Source organism: Varroa destructor, unplaced genomic scaffold (genome assembly GCF_002443255.2).
Source record: "Varroa destructor unplaced genomic scaffold, Vdes_3.0 BEIS01000006.1, whole genome shotgun sequence".
Taxonomy (NCBI): domain Eukaryota; kingdom Metazoa; phylum Arthropoda; class Arachnida; order Mesostigmata; family Varroidae; genus Varroa; species Varroa destructor.
In genome coordinates, this window is record NW_019211459.1 from 19,259,553 (window position 1) to 19,283,297 (window position 23,745).

The following is a 23,745-nucleotide window of genomic DNA, read 5'->3' on the forward strand; positions in this document are numbered from 1 at the left end:
TCTTCAGCAGACTCCTGAGGTCTTAGCTTTTCCGTATGGCATATAGACTGGCCAAAAGTGCTTGCCTCGGACTCCGCTACAGAGTAGAAACCTTTGAAATCTCGAAACATACAGAGGGGCAACTATAATTCGTAGGAGTTGCTCCGCCTAGGAGTTCCCGCCTAGATCCAGCGCTAGTTGCAATGAGTTTTTTGGACAAAATTTTTTACGATAAGAAAGCAAGTTAGTATCTGCCAACAGATTCTGCCGAGAGCAATGTATGTTTCACGCTGTGATGGCTGTAGAACGCATATTTTGTGCTGAGCGACCGTAGAAAAAGATAATATTTAATTATCATCGCGTGTTGTTTAGTCGAAAATTACGTAGGGACATGAGTCTTCCTTTGTAGATACGCAGTGTAGAATGGCTTGATGGAAATACACTGATAAAGTTTCAAACTGGCGTACGCTGCGTGATACGTCAAAGGCGTTTGGTTACTCAGAGCAAACTCGAGGAATCCTGGAGAACTGAGGATATTTTTTTGGTAAAGTCAAAGTTATTTTACGTCGTAAGAGAAGCGTCTATATAATGAACGAAAGTCCTATTAAAGACAGCACGATGTTCCAGTTGGTGCTGCACTTGAAAATCTCTTGAGTTATATAGAATTTTGCCTCTAATAAAGGCTATATTTCCTTGACAAAATCAACGATCCATGGAATTTAATTCCTGTTACTCCATGCGGCCGTAATAACGTTTAACTGCTACAGCAGTATTGTCTAGGAGTTTCCGCCTAAATCCAGCGCTAATTGCAATGAGTTTTAGACAAAATGCTTTACCATAAGGAGGCAAGTCAATATCTATGAACAAGTTCTGCCGAGAGCGGTGGATTGTTTCATGGTGGCGCAGAATGATAGCTGACCGCAGTTATGTTAAACTACGTTTATCTAATATTCTTTCTATATTAAACACAATCGTTTCTCGTATATACTGTAATCTAGAACTCAAACCTGTGTCAATATCAATCGACACTACCATCGTAGCATATATTCCCTTTAGAAATCTTCACTGGTACAGCGCTACAACAACCATTGAACCTGGTCAGGTGGACTCTGGGTCTGCAAACAACACTAAAGACAACTCAAGCTTTGAAAGAATAGTTGGCGACAATAGGTTGGGCTAGCCATTGCTTTAGATAGCTAGATAACTGCCCAGGGTATTTATCCTATTCATCTAAGAAGCTACAAGAACACTTTTACAGTCTTTCGGAATACTGATGGTTGAAACACAGGTCAGCCACTTTGTCATAGAAAGAATGCGATACTACTGATAGCTATCCTTTGTTTTAGCACCTAGTACTCGCCTTGGAACCTCAGTATCATGTCCTTCATTACGCCCATAGGAATGCTTCAAAAAGCTTATCTATGGGTTTTTATGGTTACGGATATATTATGTATATTCCGTAAGTCCGTTTAGTGATCTAAGTAACGCAGGTCTTACGACAAACGACCGATGGCTATTTTTAGCTGAGTTCCATTTATTGAAACTCAACGATCTGCAGCAATGAAAAACGAAGAGAATGAGACAGATGATAAAAAAAATGTCGAACCGCTTGACCTATATCTTTTGTCATGGAAGGCGAAAACAGCTAGCAGGAGGCTTGTGTGAGAGATAAATTTGTTAAGCGACAACGAAAACTCTGTCGCTCACTGCAAAGCTATTACTGTTGTTATTGTTATTGACAGCCCCATTGTCACTGAGCCTTTCCACCGTCTCCTGTATGACCAGCCGCACGGGCCTTTACTTTATAGGCAATAATAAAGCAGTTAAACTCTACTTTTTGCATGAAGTACTGGAGGTTCTGCGATGGCGGTTCCCCCCTATGAATGCACCCAGGCGCTCCCTTCCATGTCACTACATATCATCAAATATTTGCAAAATATTCGTGACAGCTTAACCTATTTATATACAATTATCTAATCAAAAAGGAGACAACAGACCTTAGGGATTTTTCTCTTTCCTGCCCTACATCAATGGAAGGCCTACAATGGCAGCCATAACGTGAAAGTGCGACTTCAGCTTTGTTCGTCATAAAATCTCACACCTCTCGTGGAACAGGTTAGAGCGTTGAAGCCCAGACCGCGTCCCTGAGCTACATAGTGGTTCTCCTCGATATCTTCTACCCGCAAACAGGTGTAGACCGACAGGAGAAAACAACAAAAGTAGCACATTATTCAATGTGGGAAGTCCTGTATCGCGACCTCTAGTAACATCGAGTCTTCGTCGTAAGTAACGAATGCGGACGTTGTAAATAATGCGTTAGATTGGCCCTTGACGACCGTCGTTGCTACTGGCAGGACCAGGGCGAGCGAAATATGACGAAAAAGTTTATTCCCTTGTCTCAGAAATCTTGAAGTTACCATGCCAGGCAACGACAAAGCCGGCCAGATCCGCTCACATTCACAAAAGAAGTATCTAGGTTCTGAGTAACAGGACATTTCATGGTGAATACTATAGGAGTTTGCGGATGCATACGCTGGGCTAAAATGTAGCCTGATAGGTAGCTGGGTGGCGAGCCTATTTTATGGTATCTCGGATCGGCGTATTCAATGCACTGACGACGATTTAGTCTCGGATAGTAAACCAAGATTCGAATAAAGCAGGTTGAAATTGTGTTGAGATAGTATAACAAACATCTTATTTGGAAATCGAGTGCACAGTTAACAAGTGGCAAGTGACTTCACTTCTTGACACAGAAGGCCAGTTAATCAAGTTAAAGGAAAATCAAACTGAAAACAAAGTGTCGTTACAGCTGATTTAATAGTAAAAAACTAAAAAAAAAAAATCTATACTTAACTGGCTCAAGTGTAACCTAATGTAGATTGCTTTCAGAATATTGAATCGCATTGAAAACCACAGAAACCATAGTGTGTTCTTCATAGCAACGTACTAAAATGCCAAACATGGCTATAAACATCTCACTTTTATATGGCCGTAAATCAACTCACTCTTCAAAAAATTGTCAGAAACGTGCTTCTACTGAGCAAGCCTTTTGTCAGAGCCAAAACAAGGATAAAAGAAACCCTTTATAAAAGTTTTTTTTAGCACTGCGATGCCTATCACATAATTCACCACCTAACCGGCCTACACTGCAGAGGATCGAGTTAAATAATAGAACAAAGAACCACCCCTAGTTCTTAGAAACGTAGAGTTTCTATGGAAATTTCGTGGTAGTCAAGGATGGGTTGCGGCATGTATCAAGCAGGCCAGCAGTACTTCCTCGCGGGCTTTATTCGTTCGCCCGGCCGTGTAACTGACATTCTGAGCTATGTTCCGCCGTCTCTCGCCGTTGCAGTTGCCTATCTCTGTAATCTACTGTTACAAAGTTCCGAGAGTGGCGGGCCAACCAATTCGACTGTCGAGTATGCTGCTCATCAGCATGGAACCGCCTGACACGCAGCCGGTCCTGCTATGAGCTTGCTGAGCCGGGTAAAGCCACCACGTCCTTGCATTGTTTGTCCTATTTTTCGCTTTTCCTCCTCGGCTTGTTGAGGGTAGATTATTTTCTCCACCTCACACACTATACTCGTTTTTCTTTCACACGTCTATAGATTCAAGATACGATGGTGATATCGGAACTCGCGCCGCAACGGGGAACCACGAGCCCATCCGTCCAAGATATACTTCCTATATAGTCTTCCTTAGTTCATACATATGCCCATGACTCATTTGCACCATATGGCGATAATTATTGTAATGAATACAAGCTCACACTATTACGTAATTATCAATAACACCTACTATAGGTACTTCGCAAAGAAATGTCGTGTCTCTATCGTATAAAACCAAAATATGTAATTTACTGTGCTCTAATCATTCGGTTGTTTATCTTATTATAACAATCTGTAGAACTGGCCCTATTTAATACCTTCGGAAGGTAACCGGAAATCATTTTCAGGAACGCTACTTACTATTGTCGTTCCCACTAAGTGGCGTACGCGTGACAGGAATCTCGGGAGCGGAAACGCATCCTGTAGATAGGGGCAGCGACGCGAGCGTCAATAGCATTACGACTTGTGGCATCCTGTAGGTTGACGTTGGTCGATCGGATGGTTAAAGCGAATGCGTCAAGGCAAGGCTGTCTAATCCAAAAGCCTTTAGTGGCTTTCAGCGGCCCGTAATAATGACGAGGTGCAGCTGTGCTGCTGCCTAAAAGGCTTAGAGGTTTTGCATGAGGCACGAACTGGGGCCGACTGAGTGCCGGGGCATCCTATGTGGCGATGTTTCATAGATGAAAGACACAACTGAACGAGACAGGTCGCCAGTGATACACCTGAAAATAAGAGCCCTGTTATTTATTACATTAAAGTTTGCATGTCTAGATAGCTGGCCACTGCATACTTTATATAGGCGATCTGTCAAGGATTCGTTACCAACCATAAATAGTTAAAAAAAATGAGACAATATTTATGATGATAATGATTAGAAAAATCGATGCACTGTGTATGTAGAGTCTACGAATTGCCACTCTCCATAATGTGACTGATAATGTTTTTGATCGATTTTAAGAGCCATTCCCTTGGCAAAGTAATTATCCCGCGTTAACCAATTTGAACATCTATAGGAAAAAATAATTTATATTTTAATAGGACATTTTATGCTAATAGCTGATTTATCTATTTCAGCCCTAGGCGACCTTAATAAAGCATATGTCGGCATTTTCAGTGTTGCCACATATATATATATATATATGTGTGTGTCACCACATTATATTCCATGTAATTCGCCATTTTTAAATATTTATTTTTATGTTAGGCCACTCTGAGGGTGTTTTCCTAAGATTCTCTGCCTTCTACTTCTTAATTAAAACATTAAACTAGGGTATAAGAAAGCGCGTTTAGATCTTGCTCTTGCTTTACCAGCCCCTAGCTCTCGCCTTACATTTATTCCAATTTATTATTACTGCTATTTTTATTGTTACTATTATTATTGTTATTATATATATAGTTATGATCTTCATCAGAATCCATTTCATCGGAACACAGCATACTGTCACTTGTATTTGACATATAGGCCGGCTATATTTATACCATCTACCTTTTAAGCAAAAAGATTTATTATTACACTAATGGTAGTATTAGCAGAAAACCATTGTAACTTGAATTGATGATTATCGAAGTTAACAGAACATCTAGCGTGCAACAAGAATCTTATCTCTGCTCACGATGACTCTTTTGCGAGCCAAATAACTGTCTTGGAACCACATTATGTTTAATATCGAGCATTAGTGCACAGGGTTATCCGGACAAAAGTTTTTCTTACGTGGCCGTTCTTCACTCACATTCGTTTCGTCCCTCGAGGTCGAGCAGCAGCTTAATTCCGCGGTTGGTAGACTTATGCAAGACATGTAAAACTCCGCGTGTCCCGCTCTACGTGGCGCCGTCATCGTTGTCCTTCAGAGAGTAGTGAGCATAAGTCAGCCTCACTGCCGGAGCGGAGACAGCAAGTACCCTCCGGCCAACTGAAGCATGGCCCCTGGCCGCTTCACGAAGGACTGTGGCTGTAGCCAAGCCTAAAAACCAGGGTAAGCCCGTTTACTAAAAGTTCCTTAGACCTTGCCAGTAGCGCCATAGCTAACTGAGCCGTCGACGTTGATGGATGTGCCAATAGAATTCCTCTGGAGACCACTTTCCAGCCAGCTCTCGTTGTGACCCATGGTATGCCTCCACAACGCATTCCATACCCCTCAAACATAAAGGATCTCACTGTTCCCCCCATTCATTCCCCGCTTCTACCTTCGAGTTCGCTTCCGTTGTCTGCTCCATCCAGCCGAGTCGACCGCGATACAAAAACTCTGTGTCCGGCTGTCGTAATCTAAACGCATCATTAGATGAAACATGGAACAAACTTCGCACAGACGTCCTCCGTTAACCACTGGACGGCAATAAGCGGTAGAAGCCGATGTGAGAGTCAACGTGCGCTCGTTTTGGCGGCTTGAAGTAGTTTTTGATTATGTGTAACTACTTCAAGCATCATCGGGAAGAACTAATCGCATTCATGATAAAATTGACCCGGAGTGTACTTTCTCATATGTGACAGCGTAGAACCGGCGTTCACAAGCCTAGTATTGATAAATATTTACTCAAACAGGAAGTTTTCGTGATACTAAGCTATTTTGAGACTCAGACTACCAGCATACGGTCTCGAGTTCCCAATGCCAGCTACGGATACCTGTCCAATTTATATTGTATATATACTATAGATAGTAGAAAAAGAAGGCTGATGTTCTGTACCACCCTATCGCTGGAATATACCATCTTCATTCTAAAAAAATATCTAGATAGCTAGAACATTTAAAATGAAACAGTCTATTGCACTTTGTTGGATGACAACGAACAAACGTCGTCACGTTCGGCAGGCAGTGAGGTAAATAGATGCTCCAATTTAGAGCGGAACAGAAATACAAAACGTGATACACTCATTGACTGTCAAAAAGGAAACTACTAGACCGTCAAGGTCAGAACAGAGGATATATCAAAACATCGATTGCAGTGATTTGTAAAAAGCAAGTAGGCGTATTTAGATGTTTTTTTTTTTAATTCTAAAACAGCGTAACAAAATGGATATAGTTTATTATTTTAGATCAATATTTGTCACGATTGTCAAACTGACGAGCAACAACGTTACGTACCAACGAGCCGATTATAGAATGCTGCGGTCACTTTCAGGCTTTCATTTGTCGTTTAATCTTTGGCGGACTTAGAGTTTATTAAACAACAAGTTTTTGAGCGTGCTGGTCAACCAAAAAACGTGGTAGCGAAATTGTGACTCCTGACGTTGATCCTCCCCTGATCTCACGCTTTCTACTTGATGCCAATATACACACCTTTGCCTGCGCTTCTTCACAAGAACTTATGTGTAGGCGTGACAATTAGAACTAGATTCGCTCAAATAGCTCATATCGCGCGGCTGGTCAATCTGTTTTTCGACGGTCCTAACCGGTTTTAAGGCCACCCCGCCTTTAATTAAATAACAGTACCATATTCTCAATTTTTGATATGTTGACATTTTCGAAATAGTTCTATGACACATTTTTGTTATTAACCAGTGCAGAGTCATAGACGAGTGCACCGTGTTGTACATATTTATCAACGAAAAATCGAGCTCAAAACTCTCGTAGTGGTACATAGTGTTAAAACATTTATTCCGACCCATCGTAGTCAATGGCTGGCCATTACTCCACAGCGGCATGGCCTGAGAAGTAAGGACCAGCCGATAATCGAGTAGAACCCATCTCGTTACTACTCTACATCTTCTGTGTTAACTTTACGTGAATCAATAGTGGCGCTTGACAGAAGCATTCAGTGACGAGCAACTAGACACTTCCTTATGTTGACTTGCCACCTCACGCTCGATGTGCAGACAGGATAACGACAAAAGTCAGTTGTTGTCGGGTAAGCGAGTTTGGCTGGGAAGGAAAAGAAGTTATTGGCAGAGTATATGGGTGTTCTGCGGTGGGGTAACCACTGATGCATCGAGCTGCTAGTGGTACGGGCGGCTCTGATAGCAACAGCACTACTGCTATTACTACATTGTTGTCTGGGCCTTTTGCGTTGCCCCAAGGTTTGTTGGTCTTCAGAGCCCTGCTCGACGCGTGTAGCTTGCGTATCTTTGCGTCGAATGCCCCGCTGAGGCTACGAGCAGGGTGAGTGGCTACGTTGCGTTGCCGCGTCACGTAGCAAGCCGAATAGACTGAGAGGACCAGAGCAGGCTGGCATAAACGGTGACAATGGGCAACGAAATGGCCGAAGCAATGATTTTGCAACGGCAGCATTGTAAACCTCGGCGTTCATTTGTCGACGGCAAAGCGGGCCGACATTTCGAGGCCACTTCTTGAGTGACGACAGTAACATATTTCCATATCCTGAGGTCTGACACTTCGAGGTATTTTTACCAAGGGTTATGTTATCTTTCTCTACGTTGCTGTTGCTAAAGGGGTACAACACAGCATATTGAACTTTACTTAATGCACGAGCGTAACGATGTTCTTGTTAAGAACGAATGATCAGGTCTGTTTGACAGAAACGAATCGTCCTACTAAAATCAAAAACAGACAAACACCAAAAAGGAGAATGATTGTTGCCAGTTGCTTACCTACGTCTGCAGTAGTTAAACGGGAAATCGAAATAATACTAGCTACACTTTTAGTCATAGTGCAGTGCCTATACTTGTTATTATATCACTACACAGCGTATTCGATGCCGTAGAAATCCATTTGTTATTTTTGACCTCGTCGCTATCTATGCAACTTACTAATTCACGCAGTATCACGCAAGTTACCGTACATCTGGTTATGACAATCTCACGCACTGTGCTTAGCTGTCTTTCTATCAAAAGTATACTTCTACAGCGTATTGTTGGTATAGTAACTAGAAAAATTAGCCCAACAACCCGGATATATATACGCTTAAACGGGCTTTAGCATGCGTCAATTATATCCCTAGACATAAGCTGACACCTCGTTATCTAGTCTTCGAAAATCTTCGGCAGTCTTCTTGTAACATTCGAACAGACAGTACACTAATGTATATCGGGGAGATTTGCTCGTCGGTGACACGTTCCAAATGCTATTAATTTTTCGAAAAAAACCGACCAGCGTTCTTACCCATGCGTCACTCGTACGCCAACGACGAGATAGATCAGCGGGTGGGGATCGGTTCAAACGAATATATTACGGGTGGAGTGTAGTGACGCTATCGCACTCACGCGCATCCGTTTCAATGCCAAATGTGTGATGACTGCCAAAGCAATAAGCTGATTACAAATACCACCGGAAAAGACTTCAATGCCAGCTGTGTACACAAATACGACGGTACATACATACATACATACATACATATATATATATATATATATATATAGGTTCTAGCGACATCTGGATAGGATGGGCTGGCCGGCAGGCCTAGCGTCTAATATCTCTTGAGAATATTCGAAATAAATGACAGCTCCTCCGGACGGTGATCATGATAATTTTCATGCCATCACGCTTGGTCGTACGGTCACTTGTGTGTTTGCTTTGAAATCATGAATGAGTACCGTTATGCTATACGTCGTGGCCAGGGTTCGTATTGCGTGCATATGTCTTGTAGGAGTCTGAAACCAGTCGTGTTTTCTACAGCCGAGAAACACCAATAGAAATAGCTGTTCTACCCGCGATAGGGAATAGTGTATTGAAGTTTAGCTGCGTTGCCCTAAACCATAAATCGTGCACATATCGTCTAGCCAAGGCATGTACAATCGTGAACAATGAGTGCATGTTTATGCACCTAAGAAATTGTTTGAATGATGTATGTTTTTAATAAATTATCAAGCCAGCATTTGGGAGCATGCTGACATCGATTATGGCGTGCAGAGGGAGCTTTTTTTTTTTGGGAACATTTCTAAAATAGTCTGTTTATCAAAGTAACAGCCAAGTAAAAGCCTTCGTCGGACTGCAGTTACCCTTCTTCTCAATCTATTATCGCCCGCGGACGTGCCTCGAAGCCTGAGACATTTCTGTTGATAGAGGACCGTCAGAGCATCAATTTTTACGTTTTCAAATGCGAGAAAGCGCACTTGAAGATTCACTTGAAAATCAACGATGTTTTAAAAGAAGAAGTCATCGCAGTACGAAAGGTATACGTCGGAGAGATTTGATTTGCCGCATACTGACGCAAGAGACAAGTTCCACTTAATTCAATCCAAGTCCACGCCGTCTTTGCAAAAGTATAGACGAACGTACGTACGTACGTATCTACCACTTCCTTAACGAGTAACTGAAACGTCACGAAATTTCGAATATGGTATTCGTTTTGCCCTATGGTATTCAGGCCCTATGATTGTACAGTCGTGTTCGTATAGTGTCATGAACGTCCTCATACAAGAAATAAATGATACGGTTATGCTTCAACTATATCTATTGAACATCTACGCATACGCGTCCTGAATAGGCTAAATATAGTACAGTGTGTTAGAACGCTGTCACCGAACAGCTGGACTCATCGACTAGCCTTGACGATGTCCAGAACGACGGATTAGGACAAATATGTTATTGCTAATTTCCAAAAATAATTGACATTTTCGTTTATTGCATTTCTTTTCTAGATCTGATCTCCTTGAGGGTCAAGATTTATATAGAGTTACTCTACAAGATTGTCGGCAAGCTTAATCGGAAGACCTTGCTTTAAGTTAGTATTCCAAAAGCCGGTATGAATATAGTAAGCTCAAGGCACCGACCAATTGCTGATGTCCAAAATTTACGAAATCAACTCAGCTCATCTCTTCCGCGTACGATGAGGATTCTAAACAGGGGCAGACTTTTTAGTTTCGTCGCGCTTCTTGCTATATGGATATACCGGCCCATTTTTGAGGCACCAACCCGGGACCAAACGATATAGTCTCAACAAACGTCCGCCTCACAGAGCCTGCTAAGATCTTTCGAGCTGTTCGTAATACTTGACCACTAGCAAACGAAAAGCATTAGAAAGTAAGAGAGCGACAAACAATACAGAGATTGCTTAGTTAACTACCTAATAAATACGCCTAAAATTTCATTCGTTCAACTGCCAGTTCTGTATGACCAGTCCTTCTTTGTTGACTAATAGCATGATGGTATATAACAGAACGATGATATGTGGGAGCTTGCTTTTAACATATCCACATGACTTTATCAAGCATATATGATACCGAACCCTAGTCAGTACATTTCTGAATAGCCCATCGATGAGGACTAATAGCTACTACCACAATTTCACACGTACATTTTATGAATTTCATCATTTTTGCAAATGGTAATAGGACGAAGTCATTTTGGAAACACGGTCATATTTACAAGCTTTGCTGTTGCTGCTATTTTGACTGTTTTGCTGGGCATAATGCTTTATCTCCGAATCTTCCAAATCCTCTTAGGAAATTGGCGGAGTCAAAAATCTAATGTAAATCACTTTCGTCTCGGACAGACCCTAAAGCGGGCCGTTACAGGGCCTAAGCCAAAGGCTTCGACCGAGAGTCCGCAAAGCGCACCACAACTGACCCGGGAACTATTTGAGCGTTTCGTTTTTCATTAGGACAACTAGGACTGTGTCATGCCTACATCATAGAATTATAGTGGCTGTTAGTTTGTTACTGCAAGCAAAATCTTTACTTTTTCAAAAAGCGAATTTCACTAATCTGGAAATCCAGCAAAAATCACAAGCTTCATGGAGTCACTAGTAATTCTACGTTCACCTAATTATTATGCAAGTTCTATAGATAGCTTGAGTTTTCTTCAACAATCTTCCCTATAGACTGGCGTACAACTGATGCACATCAATCGGCGGCCCCAGACAGAATCCGGCAAATTATTCAGGAAATCCCGCAAACAATTGGTGTTCAATAAATTGATGTATTCCGTTGTAGAGACACCCCGTCAGTCGTTACTTATTCGTATTCAAAAAATCTTTATACAGCGTTTGAAACGAAACGCAATCGTACGTCTCATAAATTTTCAAATATAGTGTTTATAAAGAAACGGTTTTAAAATAATTTGTGGTGTTTTAGATACAATTTAACTAAATTCTATGATTATCCAGCTTGACTTCAGCTGTTGCATAGTTGCAATTGAACAGCTTTGATCGGGGACTCCACGGCGGTGAAGACTATAATTTTATTAATCGAATTAGATCCTCTGAAACTTTTAAATCATCTCTGATATGCCTACCGTGTGTGCCTACTCCAATTGCGTTCGTACTCTGCTCAGCGTATGGTTCGTTCAAATAGCTCATCGTGTTATTAAGATTTGTTCGGACACCTTCAGTCTAGCAAGGCAAGCACCCGATAGAAATAATCAATGCAATAAATGTCTTCATCACATTAATCGCGTATTTAGGACATACGAAACGCGTCCAAGGATCAGGCAAATATTTTTTACGTTTAAAAGCAATATTTTAAACTAAATATGGGCGACTTCGACTTCTCTGATAACGTCAGATTCTTCGCTTCTGCTATTCTTCTACTAACACCAGAATCTCATCACTGTAGAATTTTTCTGATTCAAGTGACTTTGACATTGTCCTTCCATTAAATGCAAATAACCGTCATTAGGGTAATTCTGCAGAAATCAAAACAGATAATGGTCTGAACATGCAAGATCCGAACCATACGGCGGGCGCATTAAAAGTTTCCCGCTTTAACTTAGCCATCTCTATTTTCTCACGGTGACTAAGGATGTGTGTGATCTGGCTTTGCCGTGGCACAAGACGGTGCCTCAATCTGTAATTTAGTTCGGGCTGGTTGTTTCAATGGCGTGTTACAATCTCTTGACGGTGAAGGGCTGAATATATCGTTATGTCAGAAAGCGGCAGCCTATAAGACACGATTCTTTTCCACCAGGCACTTAGCATCACCTTTTTCGGCGTCAAGTCGGAGCCTGCCACCGATTGTGGAGCTTTTCTTGCTTTGACGATAACCTTTTTCATCTACTAGTGTTGTACGAGATCGGCTATTCATCATCCATGATCAACCGTTTAAGAGATGGCCCAATTTCATTACGTTTCTATAGAGTTTCGCAGATGTAAACACGATCGAGTAAATTACTTTGCGTCAATCCGTATAGCACCCAAACATCATCGAGCTTCTCTTCATAGCCATCTTTTTTAAGTGGCCTAAAGCTCTTTTGTCGTAGCTGTTTATATTTTTGACAATGTCATGGCCACTCAGGTCAGTCCTGTTCAGCTTTCGCAATAAATTGTTCCTGAATGGTCGACACTACGGAGGGCACCTTTCACATCGAAATTTCGAGAACAAATGACGGGATCACATTTAGGCCGTTTCTTTCGAGAACGCCTCCTAATTGTAAACAGAGACTTCTTCACAAGGCTCGGTAGCATTCGTATGTTGGTCGTAAAGTAACACTGCAGAACATAGAGAATTTTTGCCGACATTTCACCCGTACGCGAGGCGCTCTATCTCACATCTGAATAAAGATGTTTTAACAGCTTTAATATATTTACTGTTGTCAAATACCAGCTTCAGAATGGCGCCAACGTCAATTCCCCTGAGAGATGTGGCTTTAAAGCCATGTGTCTAGAAATGCGTCAATACGTCCTCTACAGTTCAATATATACTGCAATCGCCATAAGATACATAGGATCTCCGAAACATGGTACAATAATGGCTATAAATGTGGCGGCATTCGCGACTCAATACACCGGCTCGGTAACTCCATTAGAATCCCTGTCGTTTCTTTAGCAACGCTTTGTCCATGGCTACCTGACATGGCGTGTCATGTCAGGTAGGCATAGACAGGTAGGCGGTCCTTCGCCCGCCCGAATCAATCCGGGCTCGTTTTCGCCACGATGTGAACCCAATGCCTATCCTCTTTTTAGTGTCAGGTGACGGCGATATTCGTCGTGCTTGAGGTCGACGACCTGCAAGGTCACGCCGCCGACCCCCTTAAAAGGCACCGGAACCCACTCTTGTAACCAATAATAATGCATGCCTGTCCCGACCGGCCGGTTTTCTATGAACGGTCGAGCTAATATGGGTGGCACGGGTGCGCACTGAATCTAACGGGCTATTTAGATATACATTACGTGCGTGTCAATGTCTTTTAGGGACCTTGGGGCAATACTCCAAAAACGTGCTGTTTGTTTCGGAGCACTAATTGTGATAGTTATAATTGTATTTGGCCCACTCTGTGGTAGGATCGGTGATGTTAGATCGAGCGGATACGAAAAAACAAAATTTTTGAAATGCCTTCCAATAGGAAAACACAGGCACGCTAGGATCCTTTACAACGAGTTGGGGCACTGAAAGCCCCATTCAGGTCGGTGTTGAGCAAAACATTGCCACTTGCTGTTTGATACTGAGCCAAAGATAAAATATGCCGATTATCTCTGAAGAAAGTAGATGTGTTGCTGGTCGATGCGATTAGTAAACATGGAGATGTTCTTTTTCTTACCAGGACATCATATCCAACGTTTATCTTATTGGAGGTTCCAAAAAAATTCCTGTCAATACTCGACGTTAGCTGTTTGAAATGAACAGAACGGCGTAAGGATTGTTCGTTCCATACGAGTGGATATCTATTACAGGCAACGGCATAGGTTATTAGATACGAGGAACTACGACCTGTATTGAATGGAAAAGAGATCCCGTCTGCCAGTCGAAATGATAGGACAAAAAAACTTAATCTATTTGATAATCACTAGAGCTTGCGCTCGTAAATATAAATTCCTTATTTTCATATGTAATACCGAGATTGGTCACGATCCAGTCAAACAGTATGAACGCAACGACAGGAAATGATCTCTAACGGAAGAGAAAAACAGCTGCTATTTACGCCTGAGGCAATTTTCGGCTACTGTTTTTGACTGTAGTATTACTTTGCCATCTATATTGCACTAATCTAATGGCTTACTATTCTATTATTGGCGCTGATGATGCACGAATCGAAAACACCTTAAAGGTCGTCATTTACAAGCGCCATAGGTCGTCGGCACACATACATAAAATCGTATTGTGCGCTATTCTAGTGTAGGAAAAATAGAAAAGAATGCTCTATTGTAAGGCCTTTTATGATGTATGTGACATTAAAAAATAGACGCGTAGATAATGAGCAATGGGATATGTATTAGAGCTCATTGAACATCTAACAGAAGCGTAGTTACAATACAAACGAAACGTACGCTAAAACGATGGGGAGTGCCTGCGTGCATGAGACTCTGCTGTGTCGCCTTTTCGGCTTAGGAAAAATGATGATTCGCAGCAACAGAAGAGGATATAAACATAGATCGAAGATCATTGAACAGAATAAACAAGCTAGGTTAAGTAGGTACGCTTAGCTGCTTTTCTGAGAAGATCGTACTTCAGATAGCTACAACTGAATTTACCACTAACTGGTACACGTTATGTTCTGGCCGTGAAGACAGAAAACTATACCTATAACGTGCGAAAAAAATTGCAATAACTTCAGAAGAACCAAAGGGCAGTCTTTAGACGATTACTGGCATTGCATTTTCCCTGTCATATTTTCCGTTTAATATCTGCTGTTGCCATAGTTGCCCGGATCGACGAACGTGTTGGGAAAAAAATACATAACCTCTAATTACATTTCGTTTTCTTATTGTGGGTCTTTCTATACTACTGAAACAACCGATGTTGCGTATGTTGTCAGTATGCTACTACTATCAACGTGAGCTGTAGCATTTCGCTAAAGCTCTGCAGCAGCTGACCCATAAGATTTTTTCTCATGACTTTAAAGTGGGATAGGAATACGGGAAACACAGAATTCGATTATGATTGTATGTGTTATGAACCGTTATAACGGTAGTAACATATCGCTTGGGTTAATATAGAGTCACCTGAACTAACAGCGGTAGCAATTTTACAAATTGAACCACCCCGGAGTCTCCACTACCTCATCGATTAAATTTTCAGCATAGCACATCATAAATTGCCATGAAAACATAAATTCCGTATACCCCTCTTGGTCTGGACTGATCTACGCTGATTAAGTGACGCTCTACAAGTACGTGGATGCATTGCACTTCAGTCAATTACATTGTTCCTTACTAATAGTTCAACTGATCAGGAAGCGATAAAACAAACTGATCCGGTGTCTACCCCCTTTGGACCTCGCAAAACCTATAATATCAGAGCGTAACATCTATATGATTAGACCCTTATTGGAATCAATATATATATATATGTAGAAGCTCTAATATAGAGCCCTTATTAAAATTTTGTCTTATACGACGAAACACATTTTATATGTTGCAGTTATGTACATTATGTCATTCTGTTATTCAGACTATAGATTTACCAGCATTTGTCAATTAAAACAAGCGGAGGTGAGTCGTTTTTATTTGCCTTTTCTTTCTTACGATTTGAAGATGGATGTGAGGCTCGAGACCGTTCTCTTCTTAAAAGCTGATCCTTCAGCGGGTTCATTCATCCGTCCGTTCTCTGCGGCGTCGTTGCTCGTTATTAAAGTGACCGTTCTTATTTTGTCATGTACTGCTAGTATGTTTGTCGTTGCCCTCGTACACTGATGGTATCGTACAAGCGTGTGCTCGAAATCCGGCTAGTGTTTTTGGCCACCAAATTTCTATATGTTAGCCTTCCTATAACGGTTGTAGTCCGTACCGTTTTTCTGAAAATACCTCTATACTCCTTTGCATCATCAAGGGCTAAACAAAACAATAAAAACTTGAAAGCTCCGTAAACCTGACCAGCAGATCGCTTCGTACACAATTATTACCCGCCATCGTCTACTACCGCCAGACGTTTTTCTCTTCAAGCTGTTCCTTTTTGAGTTGTTCCTTAAGACCGTAGTGGCCTCGTCGATACGTTGGCCCGTTTGACGTGGGCAAACCTACAAGCGGCAGTACCTGCATCCAACATAACACACGCCAGCACCATTCACTTATGCACACGATTTAGACGTCTACATACATAGAGGCGAAAAACATGAGCTAATGGAGAACTTACTTACGAAGTTACACATGAGGCAACAATGTCCACATAAAAAGGTGAGCCTGCAGAAAGGCTCCAGGTGCAACTGCGGCGGCGGCGGTGGCGGTGGCGCCGACAAGCGAAGAATTCAACCGGAGTTAACACAATCATTGAGCAGTGCCAGCCACAATAGTAATAACAGTAGGTTAACAGCAGCAACAACCTCGAAGGCAACGGCAGTGGGAGGAGCAAACGCGATCTGTTGTAGACGCGAGACGAGAGCGCAGCCTCTCAGATGTAGATTTCGGAGGAAGGGAGATCCCCGCTGGATGTTGTGTACTTCTCCGTGTTATATCAAGTATGAGGGAAATGGCTGCGCAGGAGACCTCACTGTTGTGTTCCTATCTCTCACTGCCTTCTGTTATTGTCTCGTTGCCCTGCAGCCTGCTGCTTATTGATATGTCATTATTGTTATGGGCTAATATTGCTGAATGACGGCCCGGCCTACGATCTGCAGGTGGACTGTGGCTGTCTCTAAGAGTGAACCGCGTAGTACAGCGCGCTCTCGTTGAAAAAAGGACAAACGTCTGAGACAACGAACACTGCAGCCACTGTAAGCAGGAGGACACCGTTTGCTTCCTCCGTGCCTACTGCCCCCTGATGGTTTGGCTTTAGTTTGTCGTTAGCTCGATCGGCCCGTTCGGCCCCTCCTCTTCTATAAAATGCTCATTTGACGTAGGAAGGAGGGAAGTTGAGCGAGCGCAACTCTGAACGTGGCGAGTCCGAACTAGAATTAGAGGAGAAGGGACTTCAGGTACATGGGCATGAAAGCTCTCGCAGCAAGCAAGGTAGAGGGGCACGCGCAAGATGCGGCCTAAGCAGACCATCCAAACAGAGAGCATCGTTGGATGGACCGCGGGGTGAGTGCGCAGGAACGGAAGTTAAAGAGTCAGGCACCTAGCCTCAGGATTCTGGACACACGATGGCGCCTAGCGCTTAGGGAACCCCAGACAGACGCCCCTTTTTGGTCATACACCGCACACATGCCTTGTTCGGAGGAGAGGGCAATCCTAGTACTGCCTCCACTAAGAACACGAATATCTACAGTGTTTCGGGGGAAGAGAATTGAACGAAGCTGATTCAAGGAACATCCGTTGGACGGCGCCACCCGTCACTTCGTAGAAAATAAGTTCAATTCCCGAGGTTTCAAGGCGCCTACGAGCTTTTACCCAGCAAGTACATATTAAGCTTCATCAAGTCGAGCTGTTGATCGCTCTAACTGTGCGGCCATGAGCGCGACTTTTCGGGACTCATCGAGTTTGTCGACTGGCTGATGACTGGCGGCTAGAGGCTGCGTGAGCCAAACGAACCAACGAGCGAACGGGATCGGTATCAGAAACTCGGAAAACGAAAAGATGCGAAATTCGCGTAGGGGATGATTGCAAGACGGGATAAAGGCGGTCGAGTTCACTGCCGAAGAAGAAGACGCCGAAACATAAGGGCCGGCCTCCTGCATTCCCGCATTCCTTCCGTTTCTCTGGAAAATCGCCAGGCTGCAAATGTCTGCAGATGCAAGCTAAAGTAGTCTGCGAAACGAACAGGGCCGGAATAAATTCTGAAGACGACGCTGGGGTCTGTCGTAGCGAGCGTAAGCGATTGGGTAGATGGGTGTTTTAGCAAAGTTGAGGAAACACCCGCAAACAGGAAGCTAGGGGCTCCGATACGGAATATTGATCGAAAAGGGGTACCAAGCGGATAAGAATTCGGAGTCGAAGATTGTATGAATCTAGTAGGCCTCATGGAATCTAAGGAAAAGGCTTTTATGCGGCTGATTGGCACTTGAGAACCGCCTTGCCTCAGACGATGTAGGATCCTGTGCCTGCAGCCGGATTCGGTAGCGATACCCATTCAGTGGGACAGTGCACAAGCAATTTAGTTTAAGCTAACGCATGTAGGGGCAACTACTTCCTAAAATGCGCGCAATGAGGACAGATCGAGAGAAAGAAGGAGGAGTGAGAAGGGAGAAAACGAGCTCGCAAAGAACGACAGCGACGTTTTATGGTCTCGGAGAAAAGATCGAAGCGATGCTCCGCCATTGTGATTGCGCCTGCTACGATAAGCCAGTAGGAGGTACGATAAAAGGGCATCAGATGCTGGCTCCCTTAGCTCGGGATTGTTCCCAACGATACTCCCAGTGCTTCAGCATTAAATCAACGCGCGACACAGAGAGACATAGAAGAACGAAGCACTTAGCGGGAAAATTTTTATATAGGTTATACCCGTCTTCTGTGTGGCGCTTTGTGAAATCGTTGTTGACGCAACTCAAAAATAAATGTAGACATTCTATCGGTGTACCTACACTAGCAGTACACAAAAAGGAAAAAGTAAATTAAGAAAGCAGTAAATTATGAAGCAATGGACATTTTTTAATAAAGTTTAGTCATAATGCAAGAGTGTACGTCAGATGAGTAATTAAACCCTATGACTTTTATTATTTACATCTATGAAGATACTCACTAACATTATCTATACGACTAAGTCCACGTAAATTTTTGCTTGAAGTGCTAATAATTTAGTTGCCCAATCATTTGCTTGGAAGAAGCACTTGTGGTTAGACTATTTAAATATTTTTAATTTCATATCCGGTACCGTTATTGGACCCTCCATCAGATCGCTGGTTTCTATCAGCACAAATCTAGGTCTGTCCACGCCGGGTTTGAACGTAGACGATCACGTCCCCCCACGTGGATAAACTGACGGCGACTAAAAACACAATAGATATCCATAAGACATCTTCAATTTCGGCAGCGTGCAACAAAAACTCTTGTTCCGTTGTTATTAGCATGGGAGATATTTAAAGTATAAATTCTTGCATGAAAAATAGTGAAGGCCAACATACAGTTATTATATCCTTTATCGGTATAGTATTCAATGGATACTAGTACTACTAAGTACTACATAAATGATTAAATGTGGAACGTACTATACGTAGTTAGTTTGATCCGTATTAAATAGTTGAATCTGTTTTTTCAGCCTAAACAGTAGACGAACTCACGTGTCCTCACCGACATTGCGTATCTGACTGGATAAGCACCACGACTTGGGTCGTGGATTGAAGCATCTGACAGGATCAATGACATGATGCAGGCGTAATCAGGTAACCGCGTAACTTTTTAGCTAAATATTTTACTATCTGGCATATGACTGTACATATATATTGCTTATGCTGTTCTGATACTGAGACGACATCCTAAAACCGTTGCTTGTACTATATCTATGGCGTTCATCGATACGCGATGATTGGATGTCGAATCGCTGCTACCGTACAGGAACGTGTTTTTTTTTTAAATTTTAACCTTACCTCAGGCTCGGAGGACGGATGCATCGGATGGAAAAATGGCCTCCTTGACATCTGGTTTATTTTACTTTTTGCTTACTTTAGCAGATTTCTGATCTGGATAAAGTATCGAAAATGCTGTTTTTTTTTTCTTCACCCGAATTGCTCATTTTTAAAACTTACAGCCCGGGTTGTATTAAGGAGACAATAGTAAAGGAGCGATTTACAACGATGTATACAAATTGGCTATGAGTCGACAAAACAAAATAGAAAAGAAAGGCCGTACACGCTAACCTGATACTTACCGCTAAAGTAGTCAGTTAAGGTATTTAAGGCATTATAGAGGCTATTTTGTAAAGTGACCTTCTCGACAAAACACACTGATAATATGCCTCGTTTTGAAATTTATTTTTTACTATGTCTAATAAAGAACATGAAGAGGGACGAAATCGCTCAACGTGAACAGGTTTGCTACAATCCTGTAAAAACTGTAATCTTTGGACCGAACTTGAACAACTTACTTAAGGACAACGTGGTAACGAAAAGTAAATTATTTTGTGTGCTGGTGTTTTGGACCCATATAAGTTACGAAACCGCACTGAGTGTGGGCTGGGAGTAGAGTCAAAATCACAAATTTGTAAACTCGGCACTTTAATCACGTAGTTATTGCGGTACTTCTGCCCAACAGCTTCAGCAGTTGTAGTTTACCTTTAACTTCTCCTTAAGAGCAATCGCCCTGCTTGCCTATCAGTTAATGGATTTGCAACGCACGTTACAGGCTCTTCCGTTTGGGAAAAGTAAACACGATGAAATTTCACTACATATATATAGTGCCACGTTCCCTGTTAGCGTTTCCCAGAGATCTTACTCGCAAGCTGTCGATAGGCATCGCCGAAATTACGAGGTACGGACTTCTTTTACAGGCTGATTCCGTGATTTCGGGTTTGCGGTGGCTTAATCAAGTCGTACAAAACTCACCGGAAAGGCAACGTAAAGCATAGAAAAGAATTGTAAGTACTGCTTACACACGGTGCACGGTGAAATTTACAGGCTCTTTTCGAAAATATTATCCCGTTATTACATTTAAATCACCTAAAGGCTGCGTTCGAAATGATGGGAAAAACGCGAGGCGAACTAGGGAAATATTACAGCCGCAAAATTACAATAAAAAAAGGTATAGCAAAGTAGTTAAACGTCGTAGCTGTGGCTATATTTATTGTGGCATGTCCCGGAAGACTAATAGATGCGCAGTTTTTTTTTTTATGTATGCCATTCAACGTTCCAGACGTTGATTAACTTATACATGTCCGAACCGTATTTTACAAACTTCAAGTCTACACGAATAGTGGTTAAGGGAATACTGTAGAGTACCAAATACAACCTTAAATGACGAAGGACTTAACATGGCTATGGCGATACAGCCAACATTCCTATTTTCAGCTTATACTCGACATGTAGGGGGAACACGTCTACTGGCTGCTTTGTGTACGCCTTCCGTTAGTTTAGAACTTAAAGAACTAGCTGCCGTTAACAGGTAGCTATAGAAGATCAATATTCCGGCAAGTTCGACCCAAGGTAGCTTCCGCGCATTGTCTAGAAAACAGGGCAACGCCAAAGGAGTAACCCTCGTAAGTCCGTACTACCTTTCGCCGATCCTTTAATAGACAATTAAAAAAATCAACGATGGTTTAATAATTCTAAATTGTGTACTCGTCTGATTCACACTGAGCTGTTGTTGGTTTGGTTGTTATTTGTTTCAATTATTGTTTAAACATAACTATCAATTTAAAAAAAGTGTAAGAGCTTAAAAGTTGCAAACTTCCTAAATGGTGGTTCTGCCTGGTCATCGATATTTTTCTATAAAATTCTAGAAGACATTGCGGAGTCGCCGAATGATTAAACGTCCAGTAAATGGGGGCAGTTTTTTAAGGCTTTCAAGCAAGACAGAGATGCTAATTCGACAAGCCAAGGAACTTTTCGGCCTTAGATCTCCATCGTAGCACTGCATATCATTCCAGCAGACAAAACATTCAAAACTAGCAAACAAAGAGACATGGGGCATGCCGAAGAATTCTGTATCGGCCTAGAGAACACGTTACTGTAAGAGTTTTTTGCAGCCACGGAAAAGCTCAAGGTGACCGAAGTGAACTTTGCCGTACGGCCTACGAACTAATGCTAGGACAACGATATGAAACGGCAGTTACTCAGGATATCACTCTCCCATAGCAAGCATCGTTAAATAGTGACACACGATCGCGTACCAATGGTACCACTTGCTGTGAGAGAAGTCGAGGTATTACGTAATTCTTTATCAAAGACCCGATTATGGTGCTTTCTCAATCGATGTTCCCTGACGCTTATGTAAAACTATAAAAATGTATTGAATAATCGAACATAGAAAACCTTGTCGATTGTTCGAGCGGCTAATTTAACAATCATTTAGGTATTTGTTGGTGAAGCGTGCTCATTTACGAAGGCTCTCATTCGGCTAACCCGACTTCAAGGAAAGACAAATGGTAGTATGTCTCTTCGATTCAAAATTACGTTTACTTGACTTAGAACACAGTATGATTGCATTGGGTTTCAAAGGAAAGCGCTAATTTCTAAACGGATGTATGTTTATTTGCACGCAATTAGGTATTCAACAGGATTTTTTTGTACTCAACAGACTAGTTTTTCCATGTAGATGTTTCTCTATTAATTTTTTACCCGTTGTTTATGTGATTTTTTTTTTTTCGAAATAACTTAAGGGTATTGTGAAAATGTGATTAAACAAGATATTTCGATCAAACCAGTGATTGTGCATGTTTTCAACAGGGAGTGTGGCGGTTTTCAAATAGTAGTTGTAGTGGGCGCGGTCACCGCCCACAGCAACGACATATCGGAAGGAGTTAAGCTGTTTAGTACAGCTGTTATAGCTAGATTCAATGGTAATACTCTAAAATACACGAGTGGTTTCTCTCGTGCCCATAACGGCACCTTTTTTAGGCGAAATAATGCGCTAATTTAACAGAACTTGATGGCATCCGGAGAAATAGGCACCCTGCCGTGCCAAAAGCGTGTTTTTGCGCTTGCGTCCGTGATCTAGCAATACATCTTATCGGTACTCGTTGCCTTGACGCGGTCATCTAGGATATTTCTGGTGAGCATTTACTGAGATTTATCTTAAACAGTGATAAATTAAACGTAATGATATTCGGCTACGTTTGCACATTTGGCTTTTTGCTCGAAGCCAACCGTCTGAAACAATATTTGATTTAATTTAAAACACTTATTATTTATTATCAAGAAGCGATTACATGAAAATGCAATTGTTACTAATCCAGGCGGACTTACATTATGTATTTACAAACCACTTCTATGTCCTACATAAAGTTACATCAACGGATACCGAATTATGTCGGATTCTCAAAAACACCACTGTTTCTCACATCGGCTGATTTTCCCTGGAAGAAGGGCTTTCAACCAATAAGGAATAGAGGCAATCTCATAAAGGATCTTCTGATGGACATTGCTGAATCCTCTGTCCGATACGATCCAGTTTTTTTCTTAGTGTTATATGGCAGTTCATGGGCTACTTCATGAGACCATCACATTATACAGAAAATTTAATTACCAAAAAGGCGGTACATTTCAGAGATCTTATTGCGGAAAGGTACATACAGTATACAAATAAATCTTCGGGGACGGTTTGTTACTGCTCAAAATCAGGCCGAAGAGTGCCACTGAAGCGTCAGCGTAAATGACGTCGCCAAAGAGATCTTGGAAGCCACTGATGACGCCAAGGAGCTCGACAAGGTTTGAAAAAAAGTTTTTGATTACCTATGCCATGTAGCGTAAGTTAGTGGCGTTCATAAATTCGAGCAGTAATCGTTGTCATAGGCTTTATCGTGAGTGTGGCAGCTGAGGAAAGCACCGACCTCGAGTTTTAGTAATTTCCAACCGTTTTAGTATTGAAG

The 23,745-nt window shown here is 42.0% G+C and overlaps 1 protein-coding gene and 1 long non-coding RNA gene across 11 annotated transcripts in view; one reads left to right on the plus strand and one right to left on the minus strand.

Annotated features, from left to right (window-relative positions):
- The window catches only part of LOC111253150 (uncharacterized), a 73,104-nt gene extending 55,932 nt beyond the window's left edge, over positions 1–17,172 (minus strand). For 2 of the 10 annotated variants that reach the window (XM_086993665.1, XM_022812157.2), the window contains exons 1-2: positions 15,879–17,171; positions 3,948–4,309 (exon numbers count right to left, since the gene is read on the minus strand). In XM_086993665.1, the coding sequence (XP_086849791.1) occupies positions 3,948–4,059 (112 nt within the window). In that variant the 5' untranslated portion in view covers positions 4,060–4,309; positions 15,879–17,171. Of the gene's footprint in view, positions 1–3,947; positions 4,325–5,317; positions 5,549–15,817; positions 15,839–15,864 lie in introns of those variants that run through there. The other 8 variants (XM_086993660.1, XM_086993662.1, XM_086993659.1 and 5 more) reach the window with 8 other exon arrangements.
- The window catches only part of LOC111253151 (uncharacterized), a 65,979-nt gene that overhangs the window by 36,674 nt on the left and 5,560 nt on the right, over positions 1–23,745 (plus strand). The window contains exons 4-8 of the long non-coding RNA XR_015330636.1: positions 19,483–19,606; positions 20,710–20,796; positions 21,208–21,414; positions 22,775–22,928; positions 23,424–23,584. This is a non-coding gene — a long non-coding RNA (uncharacterized LOC111253151). The remainder of the gene's footprint in view (positions 1–19,482; positions 19,607–20,709; positions 20,797–21,207; positions 21,415–22,774; positions 22,929–23,423; positions 23,585–23,745) is intronic.